A 19868-nucleotide genomic window follows, 5' to 3' on the forward strand; every position below is an offset into this window, starting at 1 on the left:
TGTACATTCTTTGTACAGGTCAGTCTCATACTGTGCATACTTTGTGCATACTTTATAGTTTGTATCAAATGTTTTGTTGTGCCATGATTTTGGAAGAAGTCGTCACACAGTTCACCATATGAAAACACGCATGAGGTTATGCCACAAAAAAAATCTTCTGTGTCTATCTATTTAGTAAGAGGAGGGAGCAGTAGCATGTGTTGCTAGTCTTTGCCAGGATGGTGAACCACAAAGTCTTAAAAACTATAAACACACATGTAACACAGGTACAATCATTTGTAATTGTAGTTAAAAAAAAAAAAGGTTGGGATATATAGTATACACAAAGCAGGCCACAGGAAATAACTATGACAACTAGTCCAGTTTGGCTGCCTTTAGCTTTGTGAAAAAAGCCCGAATGTCAGCAGAAGGCACAGAGATTTTGCGTGTTCTGTTCTTTGACTCCAACCCTGACAGCACTTGTGAACGAGATGGAGTGGAGGAGCTTTCTGAAGGCAAGTGTCTTCCCGGCTGAGTAGATTCAGAACTAGGAAAGCAGGCAACAAAATGGTTAGGCAACCATGTATCTGTGACATCTGGTGGAGCAGCATAGGAACTCTTTTTCGTCAACAGAGCTTCCTGTAAAAAAGAATTTTAAAAAAAATTACCAAGCCTTCATTAAATTCAACACTTACATTAACAGTGTATGTGATGATATAATATGTGTACATGTATGTGCGCGCGTGTGTGTGTGTGCGTGTGCGTGTGCGAGTGTGAATGTATAGGTTTATGTTTGTGTATGAATCATTGAATCATGTGTTTTAAGTGTCATACATTTTTAAAATATTTAAACCAAATCCTCTTGAACTAGTAATTATAGTATTCTGTTCCAGAAACAAGAACAAAAAAAAATAAAAACAACAATAATAAATAAATAATAATTAATAACAATACTATTATATATTAATATATATTATATATTAATATTATAAAATAATAATAATAAAAATCCTTGCAACACAACTCAATCAGTCAATGCGCATTCATTCAGTGAGTCACCATCCACACAAAGCCATTCACCAAACAGTAAGCAAAGCTAGTAAAAAATAAAAAAAAGAAAGAAAAAGCTTCATCCAAAGATGACCAGTCATAATGGCTGCATAATAACTACTCAAAAAATAGGCTGATTTGAAAACAATAGTTCTGTGTGGACAGTATTCAATGGGGCCAGATACAGTAATCAGGTTTTTTTCTGCACAATTTTCCAGTGTTTAATTAGTTCTGGTTGCTTTATTTCTTCTCTCTTCTGACAATAACTTTTATGTGCTTTTTATAATTAAGTGTGTGGTTATGCAGTTATGCAGTGATTTATAATTATATGTGTAATGCGGTTTATTATTATTTCATTAAAGTTATATTTCTTGATATATGATTCTATGTATTTAATGTTTTGCTTTTAGGGATGTGTGTGTGTGTGTGTGTGTGTGTGTGTTTGTGTGTGTAAGTGCATGCATGCATGTGTGTGTGTGTGTGTGTGTGTGTGTGTGTGTGTGTGTGTGTGTGTGTGTGTGTGTGTGTGTGTGTGTGTGTGTGTGTGTGTACATTGTGTATTTTATAAAAAATAAAATAAAAATAGTAATAATAATTTAAGATTTTTCTTTAAGGAAGGTGCTAAAAAACGAGGTCAAGGATTCATTTTTAGAGAGAGAGAGAGAGAGACAGACAGACAGAAAGTATGAGTGTGCATGAGAGAGACGGACAGACACAGACATAAAGTATAAGTGCATGCATAGGCAATGTGTCATTCAATGAGCATGTTTGTGTTACACAAGCTATGTGTGTGATTGTTAATGCTTGTATAAAACTGTTTGAGATTTTATATTTTACATAAATGATAAAAAAGGATTGTTTAAATGTTGATTTTCAGCATCACTACAGTTAAACTAATACAAGTGAAGAAATAAGATCAGCATCACAACTTTTTTTCTAAAACATAATATTATGAAAAAGCACAAGTGTTCATGCATACAAACATGCCTTCAATGGAGATCTGAGAGAGAGAGAGAGAGAGAGAGAGAGAGAGAGAGAGAGAGAGAGAGAGAGAGAGAGGGATGGGGGGGTTAATCATGATACATGATAGAAAGGGAGGTAATCTGGCATGCACACAGTCACACTCTTGTTTCAGAATAAATATACACATTTTAAATAATTTGGATTACAAATCGACAAGCAAATCTTAGAAACAGGAATCACATGACAAACTTACCGTAAAGGTTTGAGTTTCCCTTCAAAGCCGCGACATTTTGTTGATGAGCTGATCGCATGATGTGGTCTTTGATGGCGACGAATCCACGCAACTTGAAGTCTATCACTTTTTGGCATGGTTCACAAAACACTTTGAACTCTTGATCCTTCTCTCTTTTCCGAATGACATCGCCAACTCTTCGCTCACAAACAAATTTTTGCAGCCACTCGCTCCTCCAATTACTCACTTTTTTCTTTTTGTTTTGAATTTCGTTTGATCCACGTTGTCGTCGAACGACGCCATCTTGGATTTGACAACGGCGGAAGTGCAAAAGGCGCAAAGCTAATGTGGATCGGGTTTGTTTTTTATTATTTTTTAAATAATTTTTTTTTAAATGCGATTTTTTTTTCGGCGAAGATTTTTTTTTCGGCGAAGACTGCTTAATTTGACAAAAAAATTCGGCGAAGACGGCGAAGCAGTTTTCATTATTGAATACCAAAGTTTTATCTACAGCAAAACCAAATGGTCTGCTAACGGTAAAAAGGAAAATGCATTGGAGCAAAACAATACCAAAGTTTTATCTACAGCAAAACATAAAGCACACTCCATCTTGTTATGAAAACAAACTATAATACTGAAGCTATTCTCTCTCTCTCTCTCTACACACACACACACACAGACACTGACTTGCGCTGTATCCTGACCACGGGGTCCCTGTACAAGTCAGACAGGTCAATGGACTGCCCCTTGACCTTGACCTCTGGGTGCTTCCTGACCAGCAGCCATCCAATGTGAGCAAAGAAGAACCCCCGCCGGGCATTGTGTGGGTCGGCATCCGTCTCCGAGTACTTGTGGTGCACACGGTGATCCCTAGCCCAGTCCAGAATGTCGTTCTGCACACAGTGCACAGTGAAAAGACAGTCAGAGAGACAGAGTGGTCCCTGGCCCAGTCCACAATGTTCTGCACACAGTGCATAGTGAAAAGACAGTCACAGAGACACAGTGGTCCCTGGTCCAGTCCACAATGTTCTGCACACAGTGCACAGTGAAAAGACAGAGAGACACAGTGGTCCCTGGTCCAGTCCACATGTTCTGCACACAGTGCACAGTGAAAAGACAGTCACAGAGACACAGTGGTCCCTGGTCCAGTCCACAATGTTCTGCACACAGTGCACAGTGAAAAGACAGTCAGAGACACAGTGGTCCCTGGCCCAGTCCACAATGTTCTGCACACAGTGCACAGTGAAAAGACAGTCACAGAGACACAGTGGTCCCTGGTCCAGTCCACAATGTTCTGCACACAGTGCACAGTGAAAAGACAGTCAGAGACACAGTGGTCCCTGGTCCAGTCCACAATGTTCTGCACACAGTGAAAAGACAGTCAGAGACACAGTGGTCCCTGGTCCAGTCCACAATGTTCTGCACACAGTGCACAGTGAAAAGACAGTCACAGAGACACAGTGGTCCCTGGTCCAGTCCACAATGTTCTGCACACAGTGCACAGTGAAAAGACAGTCAGAGACACAGTGGTCCCTGGTCCAGTCCACAATGTTCTGCACACAGTGAAAAGACAGTCAGAGACACAGTGGTCCCTGGTCCAGTCCACAATGTTCTGCACACAGTGCACAGTGAAAAGACAGTCACAGAGACACAGTGGTCCCTGGTCCAGTCCACAATGTTCTGCACACAGTGCACAGTGAAAAGACAGTCAGAGACACAGTGGTCCCTGGCCCAGTCCACAATGTTATGCACACAGTGCACAGTGAAAAGACAGAGAGACACAGTGGTCCCTGGTCCAGTCCACATGTTCTGCACACAGTGCACAGTGAAAAGACAGTCACAGAGACACAGTGGTCCCTGGTCCAGTCCACAATGTTCTGCACACAGTGCACAGTGAAAAGACAGTCACAGAGACACAGTGGTCCCTGGCCCAGTCCACAATGTTCTGCACACAGTGCACAGTGAAAAGACAGAGAGACACAGTGGTCCCTGGTCCAGTCCACAATGTTGTTCTGCACACAGTGCACAGTGAAAAGACAGTCACAGAGACACAGTGGTCCCTGGTCCAGTCCACAATGTTATGCATACAGTGCACAGTGAAAAGACAGTCACAGAGACACAGTGGTCCCTGGTCCAGTCCACAATGTTCTGCACACAGTGCACAGTGAAAAGACAGTCAGAGACACAGTGGTCCCTGGTCCAGTCCACAATGTTGTTCTGCACACAGTGCACAGTGAAAAGACAGTCACAGAGACACAGTGGTCCCTGGTCCAGTCCACAATGTTCTGCACACAGTGCACAGTGAAAAGACAGTCAGAGAGACACAGTGGTCCCTGGTCCAGTCCACAATGTTCTGCACACAGTGCACAGTGAAAAGACAGTCACAGAGACACAGTGGTCCCTGGTCCAGTCCACAATGTTCTGCACACAGTGCACAGTGAAAAGACAGTCACAGAGACACAGTGGTCCCTGGTCCAGTCCACAATGTTCTGCACACAGTGCACAGTGAAAAGACAGTCAGAGACACAGTGGTCCCTGGTCCAGTCCACAATGTTCTGCACACAGTGCACAGTGAAAAGACAGTCAGAGACACAGTGGTCCCTGGTCCAGTCCACAATGTTCTGCACACAGTGCACAGTGAAAAGACAGTCACAGAGACACAGTGGTCCCTGGTCCAGTCCACAATGTTCTGAACACAGTGCACAGTGAAAAGACAGTCACAGAGACACAGTGGTCCCTGGTCCAGTCCACAATGTTCTGCACACAGTGCACAGTGAAAAGACAGTCAGAGAGACACAGTGGTCCCTGGTCCAGTCCACAATGTTCTGCACACAGTGCACAGTGAAAAGACAGTCAGAGACACAGTGGTCCCTGGTCCAGTCCACAATGTTCTGCACACAGTGCACAGTGAAAAGACAGTCAGAGAGACACAGTGGTCCCTGGTCCAGTCCACAATGTTATGCACACAGTGCACAGTGAAAAGACAGTCACAGAGACACAGTGGTCCCTGGTCCAGTCCACAATGTTCTGCACACAGTGCACAGTGAAAAGACAGTCAGAGACACAGTGGTCCCTGGTCCAGTCCACAATGTTCTGCACACAGTGCACAGTGAAAAGACAGTCAGAGAGACACAGTGGTCCCTGGCCCAGTCCACAATGTTCTGCACACAGTGCACAGTGAAAAGACAGTCACAGAGACACAGTGGTCCCTGGCCCAGTCCACAATGTTCTGCACACAGTGCACAGTGAAAAGACAGTCACAGAGACACAGTGGTCCCTGGCCCAGTCCACAATGTTATGCACACAGTGCACAGTGAAAAGACAGTCAGAGACACAGTGGTCCCTGGTCCAGTCCACAATGTTCTGCACACAGTGCACAGTGAAAAGACAGTCACAGAGACACAGTGGTCCCTGGTCCAGTCCACAATGTTCTGCACACAGTGCACAGTGAAAAGACAGTCAGAGACACAGTGGTCCCTGGTCCAGTCCACAATGTTATGCACACAGTGCACAGTGAAAAGACAGTCAGAGACACAGTGGTCCCTGGTCCAGTCCACAATGTTCTGCACACAGTGCACAGTGAAAAGACAGTCAGAGACACAGTGGTCCCTGGTCCAGTCCACAATGTTCTGCACACAGTGCACAGTGAAAAGACAGTCACAGAGACACAGTGGTCCCTGGCCCAGTCCACAATGTTCTGCACACAGTGCACAGTGAAAAGACAGTCACAGAGACACAGTGGTCCCTGGTCCAGTCCATAATGTTCTGCACACAGTGCACAGTGAAAAGACAGTCACAGAGACACAGTGGTCCCTGGTCCAGGCCACAATGGACCAGTCCACAATGTTCTGCACACAGTGCACAGTGAAAAGACAGTCACAGAGACACAGTGGTCCCTGGCCCAGTCCACAATGTTCTGCACACAGTGCACAGTGAAAAGACAGTCAGAGAGACACAGTGGTCCCTGGTCCAGTCCACAATGTTCTGCACACAGTGCACAGTGAAAAGACAGTCACAGAGACACAGTGGTCCCTGGCCCAGTCCACAATGTTCTGCACACAGTGCACAGTGAAAAGACAGTCAGAGAGACACAGTGGTCCATGGTCCAGTCCACAATGTTCTGCACACAGTGCACAGTGAAAAGACAGTCACAGAGACACAGTGGTCCCTGGTCCAGTCCACAATGTTCTGCACACAGTGCACAGTGAAAAGACAGTCAGAGACACAGTGGTCCCTGGTCCAGTCCACAATGTTCTGCACACAGTGCACAGTGAAAAGACAGTCACAGAGACACAGTGGTCCCTGGTCCAGTCCACAATGTTCTGCACACAGTGCACAGTGAAAAGACAGTCACAGAGACACAGTGGTCCCTGGTCCAGTCCACATGTTCTGCACACAGTGCACAGTGAAAAGACAGTCACAGAGACACAGTGGTCCCTGGTCCAGTCCACAATGTTATGCACACAGTGCACAGTGAAAAGACAGTCACAGAGACACAGTGGTCCCTGGTCCAGTCCACAATGTTATGCACACAGTGCACAGTGAAAAGACAGTCAGAGACACAGTGGTCCCTGGTCCAGTCCACAATGTTCTGCACACAGTGAAAAGACAGTCAGAGACACAGTGGTCCCTGGTCCAGTCCACAATGTTCTGCACACAGTGCACAGTGAAAAGACAGTCACAGAGACACAGTGGTCCCTGGTCCAGTCCACAATGTTCTGCACACAGTGCACAGTGAAAAGACAGTCAGAGACACAGTGGTCCCTGGCCCAGTCCACAATGTTATGCACACAGTGCACAGTGAAAAGACAGTCAGAGAGACACAGTGGTCCCTGGTCCAGTCCACAATGTTCTGCACACAGTGCACAGTGAAAAGACAGTCACAGAGACACAGTGGTCCCTGGTCCAGTCCACAATGTTCTGCACACAGTGCACAGTGAAAAGACAGAGACACAGTGGTCCCTGGTCCAGTCCACAATGTTCTGCACACAGTGCACAGTGAAAAGACAGTCACAGAGACACAGTGGTCCCTGGTCCAGTCCACAATGTTCTGCACACAGTGCACAGTGAAAAGACAGTCAGAGAGACACAGTGGTCCCTGGTCCAGTCCACAATGTTCTGCACACAGTGCACAGTGAAAAGACAGTCACAGAGACACAGTGGTCCCTGGCCCAGTCCACAATGTTCTGCACACAGTGCACAGTGAAAAGACAGTCACAGAGACACAGTGGTCCCTGGTCCAGTCCACATGTTCTGCACACAGTGCACAGTGAAAAGACAGTCACAGAGACACAGTGGTCCCTGGTCCAGTCCACAATGTTATGCACACAGTGCACAGTGAAAAGACAGTCACAGAGACACAGTGGTCCCTGGTCCAGTCCACAATGTTATGCACACAGTGCACAGTGAAAAGACAGTCAGAGACACAGTGGTCCCTGGTCCAGTCCACAATGTTCTGCACACAGTGAAAAGACAGTCAGAGACACAGTGGTCCCTGGTCCAGTCCACAATGTTCTGCACACAGTGCACAGTGAAAAGACAGTCACAGAGACACAGTGGTCCCTGGTCCAGTCCACAATGTTCTGCACACAGTGCACAGTGAAAAGACAGTCAGAGACACAGTGGTCCCTGGCCCAGTCCACAATGTTATGCACACAGTGCACAGTGAAAAGACAGTCACAGAGACACAGTGGTCCCTGGTCCAGTCCACAATGTTCTGCACACAGTGCACAGTGAAAAGACAGTCACAGAGACACAGTGGTCCCTGGCCCAGTCCACAATGTTCTGCACACAGTGCACAGTGAAAAGACAGTCACAGAGACACAGTGGTCCCTGGTCCAGTCCACAATGTTCTGCACACAGTGCACAGTGAAAAGACAGTCACAGAGACACAGTGGTCCCTTGTCCAGTCCACAATGTTCTGCACACAGTGCACAGTGAAAAGACAGTCACAGAGACACAGTGGTCCCTGGTCCAGTCCACAATGTTCTGCACACAGTGCACAGTGAAAAGACAGAGAGACACAGTGGTCCCTGGTCCAGTCCACAATGTTCTGCACACAGTGCACAGTGAAAAGACAGTCACAGAGACACAGTGGTCCCTGGTCCAGTCCACAATGTTCTGCACACAGTGCACAGTGAAAAGACAGTCACAGAGACACAGTGGTCCCTGGTCCAGTCCACATGTTCTGCACACAGTGCACAGTGAAAAGACAGTCACAGAGACACAGTGGTCCCTGGCCCAGTCCACAATGTTCTGCACACAGTGCACAGTGAAAAGACAGTCACAGAGACACAGTGGTCCCTGGCCCAGTCCACAATGTTCTGCACACAGTGCACAGTGAAAAGACAGTCACAGAGACACAGTGGTCCCTGGTCCAGTCCACAATGTTCTGCACACAGTGCACAGTGAAAAGACAGTCACAGAGACGCAGTGGTCCCTGGCCCAGTCCACAATGTTCTGCACACAGTGCACAGTGAAAAGAGTCAGAGACAGACAGACAGACAGAAAGTGAGTTTTGCTGTTTATTTGGGTTTGTTTGTTCAGACTCATTAATTTTGAAAATGACCTACTGATTTTGTGGTCAACTGGTGTGTCCTGAACCAAAAACTAAACTCCAGTGTGTGTGTGTGTGTGTGACAGAGAGAGAGAGAGACAGAGAGAGAAGGGTAGGCAAAGAGAGAAAAAGATTTTTGCTGTCCCATGTTTTGTGAGTGGGTCAACAATCCAGAGGTGCTCTTTCCCTTTACAGTGCCACGGCCACAACCATTCTGCAGCACTTTTTGCACCACCAGTCTACTACAGTGTGCACTCTTGTCAGCTTTCCAGAAGGCCGCCCACAAGGGAAGAACCTTGCACTGCTGCAGAGTCACTTCAGCAATGTGCAGTGATGCTGTCCAGCGATGTCAAGTGGTGTCAGCCTGTGACCATACTGGCACTGCCCACTCTGTCATGTCAGCTGATTTCACATCACTTCTTGTCAATTCTTCACAGCATGCTGCAACCAACTGATGATTGCTTTTTATGCTGTACTCTTATAAAAAAAAAAAAATAATAATAAAATAAATGTGTGTTTGTCTGCATGTTCCTATACTTGCCCATGTATGCAATACTATAAGTGTCTGAGCAAGCACAAAAACACCCCCTTTAGAGATTATAAAAATGATATTGTATTATGTTATGTTGTATCATATTGTAATGCACTGCACTCCATCAATTTCTGCTTTTTTCCACTTCACAGTCCAGAAAACAGGTATTTTTCCCAGGAAATTACATGACACAAAACATTACCGCAACCATATTTAATGGCTCTCTGTACTTTCTCCAAAATGCTCAGTGGCACCAAACTTCTCACCTGGAAGGCTGTGGCATTGAAGATAGCCAGCAGAATGCGAAGCGGTAGTTTGGCCTTGTAAGAGCGGTGTGCCCACAGTCTGTGCACTCCTGCTGTGATCCCCAGCCCAGCAGCTGTGTACACCAGCACAGCTGCAACAACAGGTTAAAGATCCATTAGCCTCTAGTGGCTATCACGGCAGCAAACACATATCCACTGTGTGTGCCACCTCCTGTGTGTGTCAGCAGTCCTTCAATTACAATGTAATAATGATATACAAATGTAGCTATTATGCTAGTCTAAATATGTCATTTTTTTCATGTGCCAATGCAGTTCCAGAGCCAACTGCCCACCAGGTCTGCTGGACGCATTCTGACCCTTTCAGGATTAAACCCTTCTTTCATCGGCTACTGTCTTACCCACCAGGTCAGCTGGACACATTCTGACCCGTTCAGGATTAAACCCTTCTTTTACCAGCTACTGTCTTCATGCCACAAGGCAGTGTGGGTGTTCCTTCATGCTGACAACTCTCCCACATTCTATGCTACTCCTCCTTCCGCCTATTCTCACATCTCAACTTCAGAAATGAGAGGATATCACAACAAGAAACAGAACTGTGTATCTTTTGTGATTTGTGATTCAATGGGGAAAAAAGGGGAGAGAGGAAAAAAGGAAGTGACCTTCATGTGTGCCGACTGAGTGGACTTTGTCATTTTTCTTGTTTTGCTTTATTGCTTTTTCTCAAATGTTTGTTTCCTTAATGAAGATAGGTTTTTTTATGTTCTGAAAATATCACTTTTTCATTTTGAATATGCCAGTAGATACTTTGCACAGGCGCACACACACACACACACATGATTGCCAATATTTTATATGTTCATCTGTCACATGTTGAGAATGCTAATATAACGGCACATCTGTCACATGTTGAGAATGCTAACAGCACATCTATATTACATGATCTTTTTTCCTTTTTTTTTCAATCATGTCATGGATTATGTTACGTTTATCAAATCCTACATATATCCATTTGGCTCTGTGCCCATGCTGCGAATACTGACATTTGATATTTGTGCTATGGTCATATGTTGTTGGTGCTGTGTACAAACACACTCACACACACACAAGCACACATGTTTGTTTTTGTTTGGGTTTTACTTTCTTTGTTCTGAAGGCATCTCCGACAGGCTGGGAAAGAAGGAGGGGAAAATGGATAAAAGGAATAGAAAAAAAGGCAAAAAAAAACCCAAAAAAAAACAACCCCTCACATCATATGTGTGCCAACATTTTTGGGTATCATGGATTGCACTAAAAATTCACTCAGATTTTTTTTTCTTTTCTTTCATCGTTAGTGTGTGCTTTGTACATGGAGAGAGGGAGGTACAAATGGGCAGTGAAAGCTGAAGGAAGTGCAAGATGGTTTTTGGTGATTGTTGTGTTTGAAATGGCTTGTATCGCTTTGGTCCACAGGGACAGATGTGGAACAAGTTTTTGGAAATGTTGAAGTGATGTCATGATGTGGCACATTTTATATGCTTTTTGTAGTGAGGTGTGCGCTGCTGTGTGCTGTTTTTTGTGAAACTGTACATTTGTCAGAAGAAAGGGGCGAACAAATAGCAATTTGAAAGGGAGGCATTTGGAAATACATCTTTCAGAAAGCGCATCGCTCGGCGTAATAACACTCACATGCACATGTGCACCTGCTAACACACACACTCACACACACAAAAGCACACATACTCAATTACATATACACATGTACTAATGATGCATGTTTTTTTGTTTGTTTTTCTATGTGGGTGGGTGTCAAAAATGATATTTATAAAATGCTCCACTGTATATGTATTTCCCAGGCCTCGAGATACAATTCTGATATGCACTGCTTTGCATGTTATGTTGAATGTGTGTCGAAATGCAGATGATTTTACTGAATGCAGTGAACGCAATTTGTGATACCAAGGTTCTGCTCAGCAAACGCACACGCACACATGCACACACACACATGCACACAAACATGTATACACACAAACATATATTTAATCTCTTTCTTTCTCTTGATTTGCTATCGTCTTTTATACTTTACTCTGAAATGTATGAAATATCACGGGTCAGTACTGGTCATGGATCAATTTTTCGATTTCCTAGATAAAGGGGTATCTCAAAGCTGTTATGAAGAAGACCCATAATTTGACTGACATTATATGTATTTACATCTTTAAGGTTGTAATTTTGCTTTATGACACCTTGTATGGCACATGTCAAACACTGTAAACATTTGTGGTGTGATATTGTGACTGATATTCAGAAGGACATTTTGAAATTCCTCTTTTGCCAGAAATCCATATACAGGCACACACACACACAGAGATCCACCCCACCCCACCCCACCCCCCACACACATGCGCATGCATACATGCACACACTGTGTTTTGTTATCGTCGTCCATTGTGTTTGAATTAAAATCCTTTATATGTTATATTCTGTGTGTATTTCCCAAGACTTGGGAAATAACTGCTACATGCTGCTTGGTATGTTATCGTGCTTGTATGACAAAATTGCTGTAAGTCGTTTGAGGAAATGGTGACTTATACTGAAAGGGACCTCTAAGAAATGTTTGGGTTTGCTCTGCAAAGGCTACAATCAACAATGCTCCACACTGCCTTCAGGAACAACACCACAAAGATCAAAGAACAATAAATACAAACACATGACAGCACTACTTACACCACAGCCATGTCAAGGGGTGTGCCTGAGGAATGAGGAAGACGGAGTAGAGGGAAGCAAAGTGCAACACTAGGAAGAGCACCACGTTTCGCCACACTATGATCATGGGCTGTGCTTTCTGATTGACCAGGTTCTCCTCCGTCACCACTGTTTCCACTTCATCGTCAAGCCCTTCGGGAGATACCACGTCTGCCACTGGTGTCCTGGGAGCCATTTTATTGTTTCTCGTTCTCTTGGCTTTCTGAAAAAAAAAAAAAATATATATATATATATATTGATCATTGTTACAGAAATAACACCCACCCCTAGTCTTTCTTCTTTATTTACAGTTTTTTTCATACACACTACTACTTTTCACATCCAAATTTAAAAATATGATTTTTCACCCACTCTTAGAGTTCTCTCACCTCTTCACCACAGTTGATTTCTCTTACTGAGATAATAAAGTTATTCTGATTCTCTACAAGCGATACTCAATACAAAATGTTTCAGTAGGGATTCTCTTTCACAGATCCCTGAAACTTCCATATTTTTTGGAGCTGCTTCTTGCACATGTTGGACACTTTCTCTGCAACTGGCTATCAGGGACAGCAAACCCGATGAGTCACCAGCTCCAGCATCAAATAGTTCCTGCTTGCTTTGGCTACATTTACAGAATGGAGGAAGGCGGCAGAACGCCCATACAGTGTCTGTGAGGATCTAGGTTTGAATCCTGGTCTCATCCTTACTACCAAATTTTACTGCAAAATCAAACTGAGCGTCTCGTCTTTCAGATGAGATGATAAACTGAGGTCCCATGCGTAGCATGCATTTCTCACACTGAAAAAGAAACCATGGCAACAGAAAAGGTGTCCTGTGGCAAAATTCTGTAAACAAAATCCACTCTGATAGGTATACTCAAGGCCTGACAAAGCGTGCTGGGTTATGCTACTGGTCAGGCATCTTGCACTCAGTACCTCCAGTTGCAGGACCTGCATGCAGAGACTTTAAGCTGTCCACCCTTTGGCCTTTGTCTGGTCACTTTTTCATTAAAACTTCACTTTTATTTCCAAAACCAAACCACTTCCTTAAGCAGGTCTTTTTTCACTCACACACTAAGGTCTGAGCCGGCTAAAAAGAAAATAAAGACAGCAATGGAGCAGACAGCCTGTACTCACACACTAAGGTCTGAGCCAGCTAAAAAGAAAATAAAGACAGCAATGGAGCAGAGAGCCTGTACTCACACACTATGGTCTGAGCCGGCTGAAAAGGAAAATAAAGACAGCAATGGAGCAGAGAGCCTGTACTCACACACTATGGTCTGAGCCGGCTGAAAAGAAAAAGACAGCAATGGAACAGACAGCCTGTACTCACACACTATGGTCTGAGCCGGCTGAAAAGAAAATAAAGACAGCAATGGAGCAGAGAGCCTGTACTCACTATGGTCTGAGCCAGCTAAAAAGAAAATAAAGACAGCAATGGAGCAGACAGCCTGTACTCACACACTATGGTCTGAGCCGGCTGAAAAGGAAAATAAAGACAGCAATGGAGCAGAGAGCCTGTACTCACACACTATGGTCTGAGCCAGCTAAAAAGAAAATAAAGACAGCAATGGAGCAGACAGCCTGTACTCACACACTATGGTCTGAGCCAGCTAAAAAGAAAATAAAGACAGCAATGGAGCAGACAGCCTGTACTCACACACTATGGTCTGAGCCGGCTGAAAAGAAAATAAAGACAGCAATGGAGCAGACAGCCTGTACTCACACACTATGGTCTGAGCCGGCTGAAAAGAAAATAAAGACAGCAATGGAGCAGAGAGCCTGAACAATGCTGGAACTAAAAGACTAAGGAGATCTTGCAGGGTTCTTTTCTGGTGTTTCCGAAGTTCAATTTTTCAGAACATTTCATTTGAGATATGTATTTCCTTCAAAAGTTCTCTCTCATCCATCTCAGCAAAGGGCTGAAGGGTGTAATGTGTGCTTCTAACTTTCAATGTAGTTATGACCACTGATGATAAACCTTTTGTGAACCTGAAGGGCAAACTGACCTCACTAAGGTCTATGCCTTGTGAATTCTTAAGGAATACAAATGACCAGCACTTACTTTGGTTGCAATGCACCTCCTCACATTTGTGGAGAATCTAAACAGAAGCTGTACTTGCTTAGGAATTATAACTTACATTATATTTTCTTGTCCCTCTTTTACAGTCTTCAAAATCAAGGGAATCCTTTCACAATACATTTTTTTTTTACTTATCTGTTGGTCTGAGCCCGTTAAAATGACAGACTCATCCAGTGAACGGATAACAGAATAGATGCTCTTTTTAAGTGTTATATACATGGAGGGAAATAACATATATATACCTGAATAGACAGATATGCGTGCGTGCGTGCGTGTGTGCGTGTGTGTGTGTGTAGTCTCCGGGTGTTGATATAATGCGTAATTTTCTGACCGGTTCAACCCTACCTTCAAAAAAAAAAAGTCATGATAAAACATACATATTGGTATGTACATGTGTAATAAACAAAAATAAATAAGCTCTTATCGGACCGCGATCCATCAATAACATCATCACGACCCGGCTAAATCTACCTGGCATTTCTCAATCTTCGTCACGTCTGAAAATTTTGCACAGCAAAAGACAAAGAAACGCACCGTATCACGAAATGTCGAGCTGTCCACAGTTAAAATCCCAAAAATGAACATGACTTCACTGTTGACAAACATGCAGTGGCCCTGAACTGAAATAGCATCTAACTGTAGTCCCCCCCAGTCAGACGCAGCACCAACCGTCTGGCACCGAAAATATCGATTTCCCGGAACAATATTAAATGAGAAAAACAACATTAACATAGGTCAATATCATTATAATAAAGAAGTCGTAATTTTGCAAATGAATTTTTAAGCGCATTAAAGAATAACGAAAACGAAACAACAAATACAGACCAACGTCAGATCGACACTGCTGTCAACAAGCCGCAGTTCGGTTTGAAGCAGACGACAAAAATAATGCGCTCAACGTGTGTTTGTGGCGTGATAAGTAGGCCCATGTGACGCGATGAGGTCGAGGCTCGAAGGGATACCTGCCTTCCAATGAACGAAAATATCGTCACTATGGACTTATTTCTCGAAAATTCATTTTCTTAACAAATATTTACTTCAACCCTATTAATTTCAATTCGTTGATGCGTTGATTTAACTGCTATTTGTACATACGTAATGTTACTTGATCAATCCTTCCAAACCTCCTTCAAGCAAACCCACGTGGGACGAGAGAGGGAACGTGCAAAATGTCATTGTAAGCGTGATTCGGGACGGAAACACTCGAGGGTGCCTAGCCGTGACCTCCGTGCATCCTGATAGATAGAATTTTGTATCCTTTGGAGGGAACAAAGTTTAACATTATACAGACGAGCTACTATCATCTCGTTCGCATGTTTCCTAACAGGCCCTGAAAACGTTTTCATTCCCCGACATATGATCATGGGTTACTGGGGGTTTTCCCACGTTGGGTCACAACACCTTCACTTGGACCATCCATTGTATCGCAGTTCTATGTCCTTTCTTTAGGGCTTCACACATTTATTGACTGACTAGCTATTGGGAATAAATCTTCAGGCTGCCACGTGTAAAATAAATACATGAATGAACCGCACCGCACCCCCCCCCCCCCCCCCCCCCCTTTCTCTCTTCACAAAAGTTCGAAGGTCTTCAAGTGAGAAAACTGGGATTGTCCCAGCTTGTGTCGGAGAGTGCAGAATGTGAACACAAAATTTACACACTGGTGCGCGCGCTATGCATGTGTCTCCATATTGTTGTCATTATTACAAAGAGGATCGACAGTTCGGCCGGGCCCAAAATGAAATGAGGAAAAGGGGGGACTGTTTACCCAAATGTCAAGTCAGTGTAAGTAGACATATACTGACGCAGTCCCTTCTAAATTTCACAAGGTCATACACTGAATATATATTGCTTGACGAGTGTTCATGTTTTAGTCAGTACAATCTTTATCGAGTCACAAGCTGAAAGCACAAAGAAGGAGTCTACCTCGATCCGTTGATCATGTGTCCGTTTCATGCATCGTCAAAGGGTCGTTCTTTCTGTTATAGGATAAAGTCTGGGGATTTATTCCAAGTGGTAACAAGACAGGCAAGGCCTTCAAGACTCACTTGTGATAAATTAAGTCCCCTAGCATTAATTACAGAGTAATTTCCCTTTTTTACTATCTGCACCAAAACGTTTGCAAAATAAATAAAAATTCCATGCTTAGCAAAAGAAGTTCCTGTTTGAACAAAAAAATTATAATAATGACTCCTCTTGTTGTTGTGTCAGAATAAGAGGTCAAAGTGCCATGTTTAGAGAATACAAAAAATATAAATATAACAGTAAATACAGTTTGCATATAATTAGGCTTCTTTTTTTTTCTTCTTTTTTTTGTGCCCATCCCAGAGGTGCAATATTGTTTTAAACAAGATGACTGGAAAGAACTGAATTTTTCCTATTTTTATGCCAAATTTGGTGTCAACTGACAAAGTATTTGCAGAGGAAATGTCAATGTTAAAGTTTACCACGGACTGGACACACAGACACACGGACACACACACACACACACACACACACAACCGAACACCGGGTTAAAACAGACTCACTTTGTTTACACAAGTGAGTCAAAAATGAACTTGAGCAACCGACTGCATGACTGAGTACTGTTATTCAGTCGCTAATTGTCACCCGGGCCTTCCCCTAATCATCAGTCGCCGAAGCTTTAAGTCAGTTAAGATAATTACTTACAGACTCCAGGGCCAACTGAGTATTCCAGCCCGGACTGAAATCAGACCTTTTATGCTGGTAATTCCGACACAAATATTCTGGATATTGTATATTATCACAGAGAGAAAGCGTCAGGTTGAAAATTTAATCATGAATAGTGAAATTTCAGTCAAAAAAACAGTAAAGCCGGCTTGTTGATTGCTTCACTTACTTGTACACGTCGGTGGCCGCGGCTATTCTAACGAATGCAATAGATTCTTCACCTGTCTACACGGGCACAGTGTGGTTGCCCATAACACTATACTATATTCGACCTACGCTGTCAAACCGGTCTTGAAACGACTCAGTGATCACAGTGATTGCGACCTCAAGTTTGGGTCGTCCGAAGATTTCCCCATGCAGTCAGTGCATGGCCAATAGCGTTTGCTCAAGTGCTAAAGCGAGTCTATAAGCTGCTACCGGGTAGCTGCCAACAGTGTTCGTCTTGGAAACCGCAAACAGAGTGACTGTAAAACGGCGCCCCCCCCCCTCTCCCCCCGCACCCCCCCCCCCCCCCCTCCCCCGTACCTGGCTGAATACACTGAGGCCAGGCATGCTTGTTTAGCTTCGTGTTGCAGTGTATAGTGACATGAGTGGTGAACTAGGTCAAACGGGTTGTGTCAGTCTTACAACAAAATAAATGCAGCAGCCGCCGGCCGCCCCGCCGTGCCGTGTAAGTTTTTGACAATACCCTGCTCCAGTTTGTAGGTGGGTGTCTATATACACCGTGGCACACAAACTTACTGAACTCAGCGTTTTTCAATAGGACCCGTCTTGGCTGTCACTGAGTCAGCCTGTTTCTCTGCTAGCTTACCCCTCCCCCCCCCCTCCCCGGCCTCCCTCACCCCCGCCACCTTGCCACCCCACCCCCACCTACACCACGCCCTTTCACACACACCCGGTTACCGCCCATAGCTTGTGCAGTTCAAGTACAGTCTGATCAGTGCTCGTCATTTGCGTCAGAAATTAACAGCATGCTTTTCAACTGTCTATCAGCCACAAAGTCTGGATATTGTTGTCGCGCCCCAACCCTCCTGGGACGGGACCTACCTTCTCACACAGAAGGAATCAGGAACTTGAAAGGGTAAAGAAAGTTTTATTACACGACAAACAATTGCAAATACAAACAAATGACAATAAAGAAAACCCCCAAACAAAAAGTATACTGTCACAAACTATGGCATACAGCCCTCATGCAATCAAAGCACACACATGCACGCGCACACACACATACACACACACGTACTCATTCTCTCACACACACACACACACACACACACACACACACACACACACACACAAACTTGGATCCCGAGTGATGACTAATGATGAAAGTCGATGTCCCTTCTGGGAACGTGAGGGAAAGAAGGGGAGGGGACAAACACAAATCTTGACCTCTCCCACCTACCCCTACCGCAAACGGTGAGCGGCACTGTTGAGGGGGCTGGCGGAAAAGCTGGAGTGATGAAGTTCGACAAGATGATAAACGACGATGCTGCGACGAGGGACGACGATGAGAAGATGGACGAACGGGTGATGTTCGGGAAGGGTCAAAGGACGCAACTGGGCTGGGGAAAGGGAAACAAGGGAAATGGGACGAAAGGGAATAGCTGGGCTGTAACGTCCACGCTCAACCCAGGACGCTATTGGAGTCTGGCAAAGGGACGCTGCACTACCACCACCATTACTTGGGAAATGAACTTATCCGAGACCTATTACAATACGGGAAAAATTACAACAATGAATTTTACTCAAAATCCCCCATAATACTAGGACGAGTAATGATTTAATACAGTGCAGCAAGAAAATCAATTAACCACGTATAACATCAAACAAGCTAGCCAACCACTTTTACACTTTTCAGAATCATTTCGAAAGAGACCCCTTCCTATTTATCCAATGTAGCATTCACACACCAAAAAAAGAACGAGAACATTTAAACGTTTAACTGAAGATAAATACTGGCTACGTACATGGAACTTACATGGTACAACTTGTTCCCCTGGTGGACTTGGCTAGTCAGGAAAACCCAACTTCAACACACACAGGTGTTATACACAACTGGGCAATACATATTGCCACACCCAGAACATCCACATGGATGTTACTCTTGAGAGCTCTACCGCGCGTCTGCCTTCCAAAAACCAGTTTTAAAAATTCAGCTGATGCTGCCCTGAGTACAGCTTAATGGAAAAATAAAAACCCAGCACGTGAAAACCCAAGAAATGACACTATATGAAACTCAAGCACAAAAACAACAGGCGTTCGAAGTTTAGACATTATACAAATCCATCCACACACAGGCACATGAAATAGGAAAAAGGTCAAAAGGTAAAAAATGTAATCCATCTCGCGACAATTGTATATTATCAGAGATAGCATTTACCCATTACTGCTAAAAACCTGAACGAAATCAGATCGGAAGTGCAGCATCACTGAGTTTTAACTGCAGGTCCTACTTCTGATGTACATTTCAATGATGGCATTGTTTTTAGCTGGACAACTTGAAGGCAATGTACTCCCAAGAAGACCACTGAGGCGGGATAAAGAATGTTGACTGACATCCTGACCTCAGTCAAAGCTCAGTATCATGTCAGTGAGGTCACATCCCTTCTCTGACGAGCAGACTTGTCGGCAGCAGTGAAGGGGTTAAGACAGACCTCAGTCAAAGCTCAGTGTCATGTCAGTGAGGTCACATCCCTTCTCTGACCAGCAGACTTGTCGGCAGCAGTGAAGGGGTTAAGACAGACCTCAGTCAAAGCTCAGTATCATGTCAGTGAGGTCACATCCCTTCTC

General features: G+C 44.1%; 1 protein-coding gene across 4 annotated transcripts in view; it reads right to left on the minus strand.

Moving 5' to 3' along the window:
- The window catches only part of LOC143293070 (stearoyl-CoA desaturase 5-like), a 26733-nt gene extending 9331 nt beyond the window's left edge, over positions 1–17402 (minus strand). For 2 of the 4 annotated variants that reach the window (XR_013056723.1, XM_076603951.1), the window contains exons 1-4: positions 14919–15060; positions 12282–12522; positions 9579–9709; positions 2912–3117 (exon numbers count right to left, since the gene is read on the minus strand). Coding sequence is in view for 3 of the 4 variants with exons in the window: in XM_076603951.1 (XP_076460066.1) it covers positions 2912–3117; positions 9579–9709; positions 12282–12522; positions 14919–14990 (650 nt within the window). In the remaining variant the exon portion in view is untranslated. Of the gene's footprint in view, positions 1–2911; positions 3118–9578; positions 9710–12281; positions 12523–14918; positions 15061–15209; positions 15340–17244 lie in introns of those variants that run through there. The other 2 variants (XM_076603953.1, XM_076603952.1) reach the window with 2 other exon arrangements.
- Positions 17403–19868: the final 2466 nt, after the last annotated feature.

The sequence above is a fragment of the Babylonia areolata genome, chromosome 18 (assembly GCF_041734735.1).
Source record: "Babylonia areolata isolate BAREFJ2019XMU chromosome 18, ASM4173473v1, whole genome shotgun sequence".
In the NCBI taxonomy this organism is placed as follows: Eukaryota; Metazoa; Mollusca; class Gastropoda; order Neogastropoda; family Buccinidae; genus Babylonia; species Babylonia areolata.